At 41.8% G+C, this 14,679-nt stretch overlaps 1 protein-coding gene across 1 annotated transcript in view; it reads left to right on the top strand.

Annotated features, from left to right (window-relative positions):
• The first annotated feature begins 9,811 nt into the window (after positions 1-9,811).
• Positions 9,812-14,679, top strand: part of GLDC (glycine decarboxylase) — a 50,534-nt gene continuing 45,666 nt past the window's right edge. The window contains exons 1-2 of the mRNA XM_075020913.1: positions 9,812-10,042; positions 10,176-10,254. Coding sequence (XP_074877014.1) covers positions 9,818-10,042; positions 10,176-10,254 — 304 coding nt within the window. The 5' untranslated portion in view covers positions 9,812-9,817. The remainder of the gene's footprint in view (positions 10,043-10,175; positions 10,255-14,679) is intronic.

Here is a 14,679-nt window from a genome sequence, read left to right as displayed (position 1 = left end):
AGGTATAGTGTTCTATAAGAGCAGGTGTAATATAAAACTATATAGTTTTCAGATGTTAGTACTATGGAAATTTCAACTCCCCCTTGTTTCTGCTCATCTATTAGTTAACATTTTGTCATGTCATTCATTGAGAGAATGGCTGTAATGAGAAAATTATATGAGATAGTGGGTCCTTTCTATGTCATCATTATGTTAAAATACAGCAAAGGAATTGTTAGTAGCATCTGAGATTTCTCATCTTCACACATCCTTGTATACTGCCATGCTGTTTTAATTACAGATTATGATCTATCTGCTATATTTTACATCCAAACAAAATGAAACATGGAAAATCATGAAATGAATGAAGATTTAGGATTTCCTTTACAGGTTTAATCTAGTCCATAGACATTTGCATTAGAATATATTTGTAGAATATTTAAAGTCACTGTTGTCTTCCTAGGACACACACCTTATTAGGCAAATAGGTAGTTATTTGACTTTTTTTTCCTCAGTGCTATTATTCCGAACTTCCCCTCAGTTCTTTTCTCTTATTCTTCACCACTGGTCAGTCCTGCCTCAATTTCTACTCTCACCAATTTCTTTCTTCACCACCCTCCTTCCACATAAACCATGCTGACAGTAACCAGCATTTCCTAATGACTGATCTGTAAAGTAGATATACCAAGCTGCATTTTTCAGCTTCTTGCTGCAGTCTGCCTTTTCAGTCGCTCTTCAAAGTCTGAGCATTGTTCCTTCTCCACCTGAATCAGGATTTTGCCTCACCATACTGCACTAAATAACAAATTTCTGAATCAGTTGAGGCTCATTATCATGTTAAAGAGTCCTGTTCAGAGGCAAAGTATGCTAATGTAGCACTGCACCGAACCAACATTATTGCATGGCTTTTTGGCCAGAGCTGCAGAATCACGGCTGTACAAATCATGTGAAATCCCTGAGGGATTCAGGGAGCATAAGTGAATGGCAAGTCATGGTCAGATCATCCCATCCCAAGGTAAAGCATGCTTGCTGTAGCTGGGATGTTTAGAGAAGGTATGTCTGAGTCCTAAGCCTCTAGTAAGTGTATGTGAACTGATCCCTTTAAAAGCTTATATTCTAGCAGTGTTTGGTAGTTTTACTTTGCATTTTTTTAACAGAAGCCGCAAAAAGATATGTAATACCAGAACTAGGCCATTGCAACATTTCAAGCTTTTTCTAAGTTAACATATAACTAAGACATTATGTAACATTAAAGTATTTATTCAGTTTTGATTTCAGAGCCAGATTCTTCAGTGCTGATTCAAACTTAGTCTATGTTTAACGGCTCGCATACCTGCGTTCATTAGGAGTTTGTAAAATGTCAGATACTCTAATCGATTGCAAGCATACTTCAGGGAGATAGCTGAACCAACCTTAGCAGTTGCTGGGTGGTTTTCAGAAGAACCAGTTGCATTTCTTTCACTCCCCTACCCTGGTTGTGCAGTCCTGCTTCCTACCTTGTACGGACTGCGACATTCATCTTCTGTGATCATTTAGAGGGCCAGCTAAACTTATTCAGCCAAGAAAAGCATTCCCCTTTTTAGGCTGAACTTGGTATAATGAAATCTTAGATTTATTCAATCAAAAAATTAAACTTCATCTACAGTTATACGGGCAAATCTGTGTATATGTAGGTATAGTTAGGCTGTGATAGAACAAATGCCATAACTGATTATAGGCCACTTAGAACCCGATAGAAAGTATGTTTTGATGAAATCGCTTATTGCATTTGCAGAACTGGTTTAAGCAATCTCTTAAAATCAGAAATCATTACAGCTCTGGAAGCAGCAGTCCTCTTTAAGCAGATGAGAACTTAGAAACTCCCCTAGAAGCTTTGCAGTGTAAGGAACTGCAGGATCCCTTCTTCCTAAATCCTTTTGCTGCAAAGGGGAAAGAGGTATGGCCTTACTGGAGCTTCTGTGATTTGTAAAAAGGACTTCCTAAAACTTTACCTCAAACAGAGCAGAGGAAAATGGCTTTGTAATTCATTTGCTATTGCTAAGGGATCTTGTTCAAACTCTGGAAAAGAAAAAAACACTGAAAGATGAGAAGCTGTGACCTGATCTTGCAAAGGGGGGAGGATTTTTATTCAATGTTTGTCAAGCTAAAGTTTGGTTTCATTAACACGTGATGAACTGAAAATCCAGACAGACATCTCGGATCCGAGTTCTTTTTTTTGAAAGAAAAGTTAAGTCTTTGCTGAAGCTGTCATCTCAGCAGTTTGTGTTGGTGTGCTCTCTGAAGTACAAACAAAGTTTATAATTCCGTTTCTAATGTAAAAATAACAAATGAATATGCAAAAGTGAGTCTTCTGAAAAACAACCTTTTAGACTTCCTGAATTTTCAAAATCTGCGCACTCTGTTGCATAATACCTTTAACTCCTAGATAAGAATAAGAGAGGACAGATGTTTATTTCCCAAAGAATATCTCAGTACCATGTCGTCATGATACACCTGTTAGGGTCAGCAGTATACAGTTCTCTCTGTGCCAGAGAGAACTTTTTATTGCCTAATAAAACTAGATTGGGCAAGAGAAATTCTTGCAATGCTATGTCTATTACATAGGTATTCATAATAGATAACATCTACTGATATAAAGTATTTGCATAGGCAATGGTCTAATCATATAGCTATATTCAATGTCTAAAAGCCAATGGACACGAATAACACGATAAGAGGCTTAACGTATCCAGTATTAAGTAACTGAATTTGCATATCAAGCTTACCTTTGAACCAAGTTGAAAAAGAGCAAGTGACAAAAAGAAAGACTAGAAAATCACCCACTCAGCAGCAAATAATTCTGACTTTGTATGAAATCCGGTGTAGGTCCTCTTGGCCTTCTCCTTTGGAAGGTTTACAGAGGACAGTGGTAGGCGTTTGTAAGAATCAACAGTAGATTTTGACAAATATATCTGTTAGAAATGGCAGTGATAACAAGGAAAAAAAAACAACCCAAAACACATATTTGATTGTAATCCTACAGTTTTCAGGAAAGCGAGGTGTTTGCCATGGAGATGAAGCAACAGCTGCCCTGCTTGGCCATGTCACAGAGATGTCTGTCAGTTCAGTCAGTCACAGCATGAGGGAGCAAGGTGGCAGATGGACAACAAACCAGTGATGTTTGGAGTTAATTCCCTTTATCTCCTCTGTGGATATCCGCAACTCCAAACATGAAAGGAGGTGGAGCAGAAAAAAGGTTTGACTTGTGTTGAAGGGTTAAGAGACTTTTTTGGCCAGAGGACTGGAATCCTTCAGGAGTTTTTAAAATAATCTAAAGCCTGTGGGCAAAGCCAGCCTACAGAGAGTCCCTACCTAACCACACAGTTGTTTCAGTTGTTACAGGAAGAAGTCAGGGCCCCAAATGCACCTGTAGGACCTACTGGCCCTGACCAGCTTCACCCAGGGCACACACACCCTGCCCATGAGCCCCAGGTCTCCACTTCACCTCAGCCCCAGGCCCTCAGCTATCTTGCTGGAGTGCTGCTCTCCAGACAAGCCTGACCCTGCTGTCTGGATGTACCTCAAACCTACCTGATAGCTAGCTTGTCTCCTAGATGGGTCCCATGGATGCCCATTGTCCACTGTTCCTAGCCCTGCGGGCTGAATGGACTTCAGATTCAAGCTGAAACCTTGTCTCTAGTCTATCTCTGGCCTCGACTCCTTTTGCTCCTGTCTGGAGTCCCTGGATGGACCTGGTTCATCACTTGCCTGGGACTGCCAAGGGACCCTGCTACCAGCACCTGGCTCACCCTGCTATGACCAGACCCTGTGGGACCATGTGTCCCCATGCCAGGGACAACCCTGCCTGCTCTGGAGTCACCTTTTACTCCTGGAGCACCAGGTCTGAGGGAACAGCAGGCCCTTGCTGCTCCCTGGCAGAGAAAATGGAGAAACCACACTAACACCTAGTACCTTAAAAACCTTCAGACACTTGCTTCCTTCAGCCATTTGCCCAAGCAAGAAATGGGGTTGGAAGGACTTTGCTGCAAGGCTAATAATCAAGAATACTTAGATTTTCCTATTTTCCGCGTGTCTCTTCTTCCAAAGTCTTAGGGATTTTTTTAACTTATTTTTGTTCTCCTTTCCTTCCTTTCTTCACAGCCCTGTACTTCCTTATCAGACCTCTCTGTGTCATTCTCCCTTGTCAAAACAATCATACTAATAATTTATTTGATAAGAAAAAGAAACGTGTATTTGAATATTTAAACATCAATAGGAAAGGCAGTATGTTATATATCTGCCTGCATCTGTATGTGTATATCCAAGAAATGTATACAGAGCTTAAATAGTTTTGCTTGCTACATTCACTTTGAAGAGGAGGAATGCATATGATTCCACACAATTGGTTGTACCAATATTTAATGATCATTACTTTGAGACATGAAATATACTTTGAGATTTCTGATATGGAGTTGTAGATTATTCTAGGTCTGCCCTATTGACTTAGCAAGTGTGGAACATAGTGGATTTGTTAAGGATTATATTTCCAACACCACAACTGTGGGGAGAGATTTGAACACAACTAAAATGAAAGCTGCACCCTGAAGATGCCAAAGGCATGGATATGTATGTGAGTAAAACGCTTCCTTGGGAGGAAGCACAGTTCAGTTTCACTGTAGTTCTAGTTTATCAAATAACTGAAAACAAACAAGATTTGAAATTTCACAAAGTGTCAGCTCTAATCGATGTGCAGGCATACTTCTGACTTCAGAACAACTAAAAGACTGTCACCCAGGGATGGTCAGTTAAATAAGGGACTGTCAGTTAAAGGTAAGCTTAAAAGCTTGAATATATATTAATCTAACATTAAGGTGTTTACATAGCAAACATCTCATTGAGGAAGCTTGACTACAGGTCCTAAAGAACCAACATGATACTGTGCCATCTGGTGTGATGTTACCCAGTCTTTTGTGGAGGATGGCAGCCCTAAATCCAAACCATTGTGATCCACGAGAAATCCACCACATCAACTGTATTATCTCATGTACTAATGTGTATTTTATTTTATGATCCAGCTGTGGTCAGTGAAAAAATAATAGTGGGTAAAGACTGCAAAAATGGCTCCTGGCTCTTTGGCAATAGCGGCTGCATTATGTAGTTGGCTGGCTATCCACCCTCAACACAACATTGCCTATCCTACTGCATATTCTGATGCTTGGGTATCAAAAGAACATGTCATGAAACTATTCTATTAGGTTTAGAGACATGAAAACTGTTTCCTGGGTACATATTACATGCAATTCATTGAGCTCTTAAATTTTACTTGTATAAAGGGATCAAAAAACCAAACAGGTGGCAATTCAGTCCTCACTCAGTAAATACTGGCATATGCAGGGACACTGGTGAGAAGTAATTTTCTTCCCACTGGTAGCAACCGGTAATTTTTTGTGAAAGAAGTATGACATATTGCTACTTCACTTAAATAGTAAGTTTGGGAATAAAATTAAGTAATTCCTGGTTTGATATACTAGGTAAACATCTGTATTGTTCTTTATGTAATGACAGCCATGGTGCTTTTTAAATCTTATTTTAGAGCAAAGAATCATGTCACAGATTAAACATTTCTTGAAAAGAAAAAACTGTGATAAAGATGTCTCAAATTAGAAGGTAGCAATGTTTGCAGTACAAACCCAAAAGTAGGAACAACTGCATATTTTACCTTTTATTATCTACGGACTAAAATGTTTTATTTGATAACAAGCATATGTATAAAATATGCATAGAAATATGTTTGCAATCTGTTTTCATTTACATATTTAAGTATCAGTGGTGGGAAATTATATTTATATGTCTTTCTACCTATATCTATATATCTATATCTCTATATCTATATATCTATATATATCTCTATATATATCTCTAAAACCCTCCAAAGAATTATTGGTAGAAATTCAGATGATCTTCAATATTGAATTAGATACAGCTAAACTGAAAGAGGCACTGCACCTCTTGTGCCCCTGCATTTTAAGATAATTTCATGATTAGAAAGGTAAAGTGTTATCTGGATTGACACTTAAAATAAGCATGGCCATTAAGAGATCATTTGGTAGGAATTCCTCACTTGATCTGCTAGAGACTTTTGAAAACACTGATGATGGCTAGTAATGTTCTTAGAAAAGGCAGCAGAAGTGGTAATTTAAACTGTTAAAACCTTTCTTTCTGTTGAGTTTCTGCAGAAAAAATCTTGCATAAGCACGGAGTTAGTCTGTACTGTTACATGCATGATTTGTTTTGTTTTGCTTGTTGCAATGTGTTTAACATTATGAGTACTTATCGTGACTTTAAGGAATAGTAGATTGAGAAAGAAAGGTTTATAAAGTGACTGCTCTTGAATAGTAGCCTGTGTCCTGGTTTCAGCTGAGAAAAAGTTAATTTTCTTTCTAGCAGCTGGTATAGTGTTAGGGTTTGGATTTAGTGTGAGAAGAATGTTGATAACACACTGATGGTTTTGGTTGTTTCCTAGTGTTTATACTAAGTCAAGGATTTTTCAGCTTCTCATGCCCGGCCAGCAAGAAGGCTGGAAGGACACAAGAAGTTGGGAGGGGACACAGCCAGGGCAGCTGACCCAAAGTGGCCAAAGGGATATGCCACACCATATGACATCATGTCCAGTATATAAACCGTGGGGGAAACCTCGCTGGGGACCGCTGCTCAGGAACTGACTGGGCATCAGTCGGCAAGTGGTGAGCAATTGTATTGTGCATCACTTGTTTTGTATATTCTAATTCTTTCATTATTTTTATTATTTTTTTTATTTTTATTACTACTAACATTATTACCACTATTATTATTATTTTCTTCCCTTTCTGTTCTTTTAAACTGTCTTTATCTCAACTCATGAGTTTAACTTTTTTTTTTCCCAATTCTCTCCCCCATCCCACTGGGAGGGGGGAGTGAGCAAGTGGCTGTGTGGTGCTTAGTTGCCGGTTGGAGTTAAATCATGATCAGCTGTTATATTTATTCCACTAACAGTTTACATGGTTTCAGTTGGCAGCCAAACAAATTTGGGGAAAAAAAGCACACTAAGAACTCCTAAATGCAGAAATCCCAGCATGCTAACTGACTGTAGAAATACTGCAAAGTGGTATCAGCACCTCTTTTTGTCCTAGTCTTGTGTTTCTCCTTAGGGTAGCTGTAATTGGCCAGTGTCAGAAATAGGCTATTGTTATAGATAACATGGTAGTATTATCTACATATTTTTGATATAGTGGTACAGAAGCGAAGTGTATCAGCTGGAATAGACTTCCAGCTTTGGGTGATAGGAGGGATCTGAAGTGAATCTTAAAAGAATACAACACAATTTTCTTATTGCAATAGTTTGTGGCTTAAAAGGAGCAAAGAATGGTACTTCCAACACCACCCATAAACCCTGTAGTATTAGAACTGCAATAGAGGTTTTTAACTAAATCATGACTGGAGTCAAGGCAGATTGCAGGGTTTTTGTCCTTACTGTGGCATTCAAATAAAGCTAAAAAATATCAGCGTTAAGGAGAGTACATATACCGTGTCACTTTAAATGATATAGGGCATTCCTCTTAAGAGTTTTGTGCTTTATCTAACAAAACTGATATCCCTGGCAGCTGCATAGCAACTCACATGATGTCAGCTCATTAGGCCAAGACATACACATCTCTGAGCTTTGTGCAAATTGCTTTAATAGCAAGACACTGGTTCTCAATCTTGTCCTCTCTTCCATGAAACCTCCTTCTTTCTGCTGAAGTACATGCAGAAAACAGCTGGTTTTGTTGGCTACGTACTTTGAAGTGAACAATTTATTTGAAGTTACAAGATTAGCTAGGTTTTGTTGATCTGACATCAAAGCATTACTGGCATTTGACATCAAAGCTTCATCTTCTATTACATCTCTTGTTCAAGATTCCTATTTTGCTTTTTAAGGCCATAATACAGCTTTCAGGAGGCTGCTAGAGAGCTGGCTAATGGATCAAGCACATAAGCCAAGCTTGTATCCCTGCCACAGTGATTACATATAGCCCATGCTAAGCGAAGTCTGTGCTGAGTCTCTGAAGGAGAAAACTTTAGCCATAGAGTGGCTTAACAAACCACTCCAGGTGTGGTGCTTTCCAGATGAAGTGGGCAAGCGACCTTGACACTACTGCCTTGTTCACGGGTACCTCTCTCCAGTCTTCCTCCTCCCACACATAGTTTTCAAGTTGAACTAAAACTGGGTTTAGTTCTCGAAGAGCCAGAAATGTGGATAGAAAGTACATGGTTTGGGATGTTTGGGATGCTTCTTTCTTCCCTCCAGACCTCACTTCCTACAGCACTACAGGTGACAATAAAACTCTGGCCCCACGTTGAGGAAACAATTCTATCAAAGTTAGTGTTTCAGGTGAGCTGGTTGTAATGGCTTATTTTGTGTGAAATATCATCCCAATATTACCTGCCAGACAAAAGGAGAAATTTTTAAGGAACACTTACTATTTGGACAAATTCTGCAAAAATATTTGGACAAAATCTGCAAATTGTTTTCAAGAGCTTTGGAAGTGCTTTAAAAAGAAATTGGTTTAGGTAAAAACTCATAACATGAATTAATTTGTTGCTATCATGGTTTTAATATATTGTTCTACTATGTCTATTCACTCTTGCTACATTACATCAAGTTAAAAGTCATAGCAAAGTTTTAATTTCCTTCATGTTATGATCATATTTATAAAGAAGCAAGTTACAGAGGAGAAAAGTGAAATATAATGATCTCTGAATAGCAATCTGTTGAAGTCAATATTGGATTTATGTCACAAACCCTTGCAGCAAACACCTTTGCCATTTGAAGTGAGCTCCGTCTCAGCTTAGTGTGTAATTTGGGGCTCTCTCATTCTGAAACCAGGGACTTCAGTCTTTCTCCAAATACACACTGGTGTAAGTTATGGGACCCTGCTCCAGCATAACAGAACAGTTTAGATAACTCGGGTTGTATCAGAGGAGTAACTCCACGTTTACTACAGAAACAGAGAGCTTGCATGAGTCGGTGGTCTTTGGTGCAAAGCAAATTCATTTTTAGGTTCAGAAGTAGTGATCAGTTATTAAATTCAGAAGACAGGCAGTAAATCTGTGATACAATTAAGATGAAATCAGTGCCTATCTTGGGAATATATTTTCATCTTTCATTGTTGCTCTACTTAAGTGTTGACACAAATACATGTCGTCAACGTTGCTACACTTTGTCCTGCCGATAGAAACAAAGATTCAAGTTTGTAGCTATGCTGATGTTATCCCCAGCGACGCAGAACTGAAACAGCGGGAAAAGCGGGTGGCGGTTCACCAATCCGCTCCCCAAGGCTAACACCACCAGAAGTGAAAGCCGTAATAAAGCTGCCACACACCGCTCCCCCGCCCCCGCCCCCGCCCGGCAACCGCTATAGAAAGTGGCGTGTGTTTGTTACTCCTCCAAACGCTAGTGACTTGAAAGCGAGCCCACGCTCTGCCGCAGAACGGCAGGAGCCCTTTTTCCACCCGGGCGAGGCTTTCGCGGAGGAGGAAAGTCCCGTTTCCGCCAGGGCCTGCCACCCCACCGCCGCGCCCCCCCGCCCCCCGGGGTGCTCGGCGGCCGGGCCCGCCGGAGCGGGGTCAGGGCCGAGCGGGGCGGCCCGCCGAGGGGGGGGGGCGGGCGGCCGGCAGGTGGCGGCGGGGCGGGGCGGGGCGGGGCGGGGCGGGGCGAGCGCGGCACCGCCCCCGGGCCCCATTGGCGCCGGCGGTGGGGGGCCGCGCCGCGCCGCCCCCCGCGCACAAAGCGGGGCTGCCCGCCGGCGGCGGCTGTGGCTGTGGCGGAGGCGGCGGGGCCATGCAGAGCTGTGGGCGCTGGTGGGGGCGGCTGGCGGCCCGCGGGTCGCCGCGGCACCTGCGGGCGGCGGCGGCGGCGGCGTCGGGGGGTCAGCGTCGCTGGGGCGGCGGCGAGGCGGCGCGGTGCATCGAGCAGCTCCTGCCGCGGCACGATGACTTCTCCCGGCGGCACATCGGGCCGCGGGAGCGGGAGAAGCGGGAGATGCTGCGAGCCGTCGGGGTGCAGGTGGGTGCCCGCTCCGGGCCGGGCCGTGCCGGGCCAGGCGGAGCGGAGGGGGCGGCGCGGCTGGTCCCCTCCCGGTGCGGGCTGCGCCGGGCCGGGGGGGAGCTAACGACGGCGTGCGGTCGCCTCTTTGCAGAGCGTCGAGGAGCTGATGGATAAAACCGTCCCGGCCAGCATCCGTCTTCGGAGGCCGCTGAGGATGGACGACCACGTCTGTAAGTGACCGCATGACCCGGGGTGCCCCCAAACCGCCCCGCCCCCCCCGGCCGCTGCCCTCCCCACCGCTCCTTCCGGCCGCCAGCACCCGCGGGGAGGACTTGGGGTGCTACCTTCCCCCCCCCGCCCCCCCGCCTGTCCCCGGTGAAACGTGTAACGAGCTGGAGTGAAGTGCAGGATAAGACTTTAGGGAGCGTAGCTCCCTTAAGTACCCTTAAGTACCGCCGCCGGCACTTCAGCCTTCGCAGGCTAACTCGGTAGCGTAGTTCGGCTGCTGCAGTTCTTGCTCTCGTGTCGGAATCCGGTGGGAAAAACGTGGGTGGCAGGCCGGTGTTGCCCCTAAAAAACACGTTTGAGCTCAAGTGCTACAGCCCCATCACTTTTTCCCAGGAGTCTGAAAAATGTGGCTAAAAATCGTCCCCTGAGTGTGGACTGCTAGCTTCAAACGGGCCGCTGTCTTTTGTTGGCTCTTACGTCTCTGCAGGATTTCTTTGTTGTTGTGTCCCTCCCCCCGCCCCCGTAATAACCTGCGTATTCTAATAACATGCAAAACCTGTGTCTCCGAATAACGGATGCACAGTAGACTCACGGCTAGCATTCTGAATCTGATGGAGGGAGTTGGATGAACTGCAGGAATACAAAACATCTGAGCCAGCAATTGTGGCACTACAATAATTCAGCAAATTGCTGTAGAAAACTCGATGTGATTTGATGACTCTTTAGGTATTAACATTTTTTAAAGTTAGCAATCACAGCACAGAATTTCTATCCGTGTAACTGCGATCTTGACAGATATCTGTGAACATCGTGCTGGAAATCCCGTGAGTGAAAGAAATGCTCAAAAACACACCTAGCTAAACAATTCCACTGAAACTAACAAACCTCAGTGGCCATTCAGATAGTGGAGTCGATTACATCAGTATTAACTTTGTATTTATGTCAAGATAACATTGCCTGATTTGTAGAAGATTTGATCCCTCTCGCTGGGTTTTATTCATTGCTCATCCATGCGCTGTAATTTGAGTGTAAACTTCAGGCCTGCAGCTCCGGTGAGGTTCCCGGCCAGTTTAATCTGGTTACTCCAAGATGACATCACGTGTGAGAGGCAGCGCCGCAATGAACAGCCAGGGAAACTAGAGCCTGAAAGGACAGATTCTAGCCAGGAGGGATACAGTATTGACTGAAAGTTTCTACTCTGAAAATGTTTTATTAGTACAGTGGTATTTTATATTTTGGTAACTAACCATCTTATTAAAATGGGCTGGGGGGGGAGGGTAGAGAAGTGGAATGTAATCACGTTCTTCTGTCTGTATAGCTGCTGAAAGTATTGATTGCATATTTTCCTATGACTAATGTATTTTAATCAAGGTACTCCCTGATTGATGAGTGATTTTCATTTAACCTCAGAGAAAATAACTTTTTAGATTTTTAGGTCTATGAGAGGGCTTAATTGTAGATTGTCACTAATAACGACTTCTTAAAAAACTTTCTTCAGGCTTTTTTTTTTTTTTTAGTATATGATACTCTTATGAAGTTTTACATTGCTAAAACACACATAAAAGTGGCACAGTACAGTTGGGCATTAAAATAATTGTACATTATTGAAAACTAAACTGATGATGTCAACCTAAGTCAAAATCTTGATGTAGTTTTATGTGTTCTCATGCTGATTTACATAGCAACTTTGAAGTGGATGTCTCCAACATTGCTGTGCATTAGTTCATGCTCTGTTGTATGCAAGTTCTCATGTGCAGCAGGACCTCATTAGCTAACAGTGTATTTAGCTCACTGGCATTTTGCTCCACTTGCTATGCTGTTCTTGTTCGCTTAGAGTAAACTTTGAAAGAATGTGACTGATGCAGAGTCTCACATTGCACGGCATGCAGCAGTGAGTTTTCAAAAGAGGTGCTTGCATGAGGTACAGAAAACTTTTTTCTGCACACTGCTGCTTTTCCTTCTGCAGCCACTGTGACAAACTGTCTTTTGTTATTTAATGTGTGGATTTTTGTCACTAGTTTTCCACTGCATTGGTAGCAGAAAACTCCACAGCTTGTAAAAGTTAAGTTAAAAGCCTCAGCTTAAAACTTGGGCAACTTCACATTGAAAGTCTTGTACCTAGGACACTGTAGTCTGAGTAAAACTTGATTCCTCGTTCATCTACCATTAGAGATAACACTGTCTTTCCAGTCGCCAGTGTGGGAGTTCTTATGTGAGTATGGTATATTATTTATCTCCCTTGTATTAAAGGGAGATACTGAGAGAACTGTATCCTATTTTAAACATGTTCTTTTTATGTGTATGAAGACAATTTTGCTCCCACCATCTCCCAAACTCATACATGCAATGAGAGAACAGGGCAAGGCCATTCAAAATGTGTTGTTCAGCTTTAGCATTTATAAAATTTTTAATACGGCAATTCCTAATGGCTTAAATATACACTTCCAGTTTTCTGTATAACTTCAATTAAAAAACATAATCACAGTGACTGCACAGGTCAGAGCGCAGCTGAACAAATCAGCTATGCTTGACCTACTCCTTTGTATTGGGAAACGCAGTTGAGCTTGCACTGAAGTCTCATGGAAGTCAAGCTTACAGATAGAATTAGATACGCAGTCCAAGAAAACCATGCACTCACCATAAATAGTACATCTGGGTGAGTACCATAGGTCTCTGCAATTATAATTGTGGGGTTTTTTTAAACTTTCATAGCTTTAGGCCTCATCTCAGATGTGTACATTTGATGTATCTGCATATCTTCAAATTTTGATTAAGCATGGCAGTAAGATTGTTTTGCATTACAGATCCTTCCCTTGGTAACATAACAAGCTGTCTAAAAGAAAATCAATCAGCTGTGTGTATGCAATAGCAGTAAAAAAAAAAAAATCCTCCTGGGGATGCAGCTTATGTTAAAGAGCTGTTTTAAATGGTATTGCATATGATCGTAAATAAAATCTTTGATTACAGTAGAAGCATAAACTTTTTGTACATGCGTTGTCTTTCCTGGACATTTTAGCACAGCCCTACTTTTCAGTGGAAGAATCAAGCTTCATTACTTCTCTGAAGGACATGATATATTGAGAGAGAAAGCCTCTAGCCTTAACTGGACATTTGTTTTGCTCATGTATGAATGAAGAAGCCATTCTGGTAAATGCTAAGCTTTGCTGGTACAAGTGCATCTACACTAGAAATGCTTTTTCAATATTTATTAGTGTTCCTGTATTGGTAGATCTCTTCTTGTACAGACATGGTCAGTGATGGAGGAGAGAAGGAGTGTAGCTTGTGCTAAGAGGTTTCTGAAATGAGTTGCTTCCTTTGGTAGGTAGTATGACAGAACTATCTGTGTCCCTTTTCTGACCAAAAAAAAAAAAAAAGCCATTTTAAAAGTGCCTGCTGCCGTGAGCCCCCTGATGGTGTTGTAAAACCACCTGAACATGCCACTGAAAGCCAGTAGGGGTGAAACAGAAAAATGTCTGATTTCCTGTAACAGTAAGTTGCTGTCCTGTACCTCAACTAATTCTGGAAGGGGGCCTTTTTTACACTCAGCTTTTTCTGTAGATATACTTACAGGAAAATGTTGTTTTGACATGTAACTTCTGTTCAGTCAATATTTATAAGGGTAGACATCTGTTTGATACTTAATTGTGATCACCTGGTATTACAGAGGGGTTTTTTTTCCCCCCTGTCACAGTAAGTAAACTTTAACAATCGGCTTTTCTTTAGGTATAGGTATTGAAGGTGCTTTAGCATGTATGTAGTGATTGATCGATTTAAGTAAAAGAACAGATCATCTTATGTAAGAGTAATCCTCTTTCTTTTATCCTTGCAAACCTACTGTCTGTATCAGTTGTAGTTATCCCTGCAGTGCCGCTATTGCTTGTCCATCTTTATTTAATGGGTGGGCTTTGTACACATATTATGTGTTTCTGCTTTTTTGCTCAGGATTTGAATTAAAAAAATGAGTCTACAAACTCTGCCATGATTTTTTTTCCAAAGTATTCCCAGTTACATTCTCAAATTTTAGAAATTTGTAAACATTAGTTCATAAAATCTGTGTAAGAAACTAACTGGGTCTCCAGTCCAAACATTTTTAGAAGCAAAATTGCTCAGCAGCAGTTGTATTGTAAGTAAGACTATTTGTATCTTCAAATTTAACTGCTCTTCATGCAGTTAAATCTACTTTAACTACGATTTTGTATTTAAAATGCCACTAAAAAAATAATTCTGGATGAGTTTATCGTCAGCTCCTAATGTCAGTCAGATTTTTAGAGCTGATTTAGTCATTTCGGATTCCCTGCTGCTGGAGTCCACACTGTATGCTTTGAACGCCTATAGCAGGGGTAATTGTCATCCTCCAGAGTGTTGCTACAAGTGGTGCAGGAATCTGCGTTACCACCGGTGGCACTTGGCTCTCACACTTTGCTCCT

Source organism: Buteo buteo, chromosome Z (assembly GCF_964188355.1).
Source record: "Buteo buteo chromosome Z, bButBut1.hap1.1, whole genome shotgun sequence".
Lineage (NCBI taxonomy): Eukaryota > Metazoa > Chordata > Aves > Accipitriformes > Accipitridae > Buteo > Buteo buteo.
This window is presented reverse-complemented; position numbering and strand designations above follow the sequence as displayed.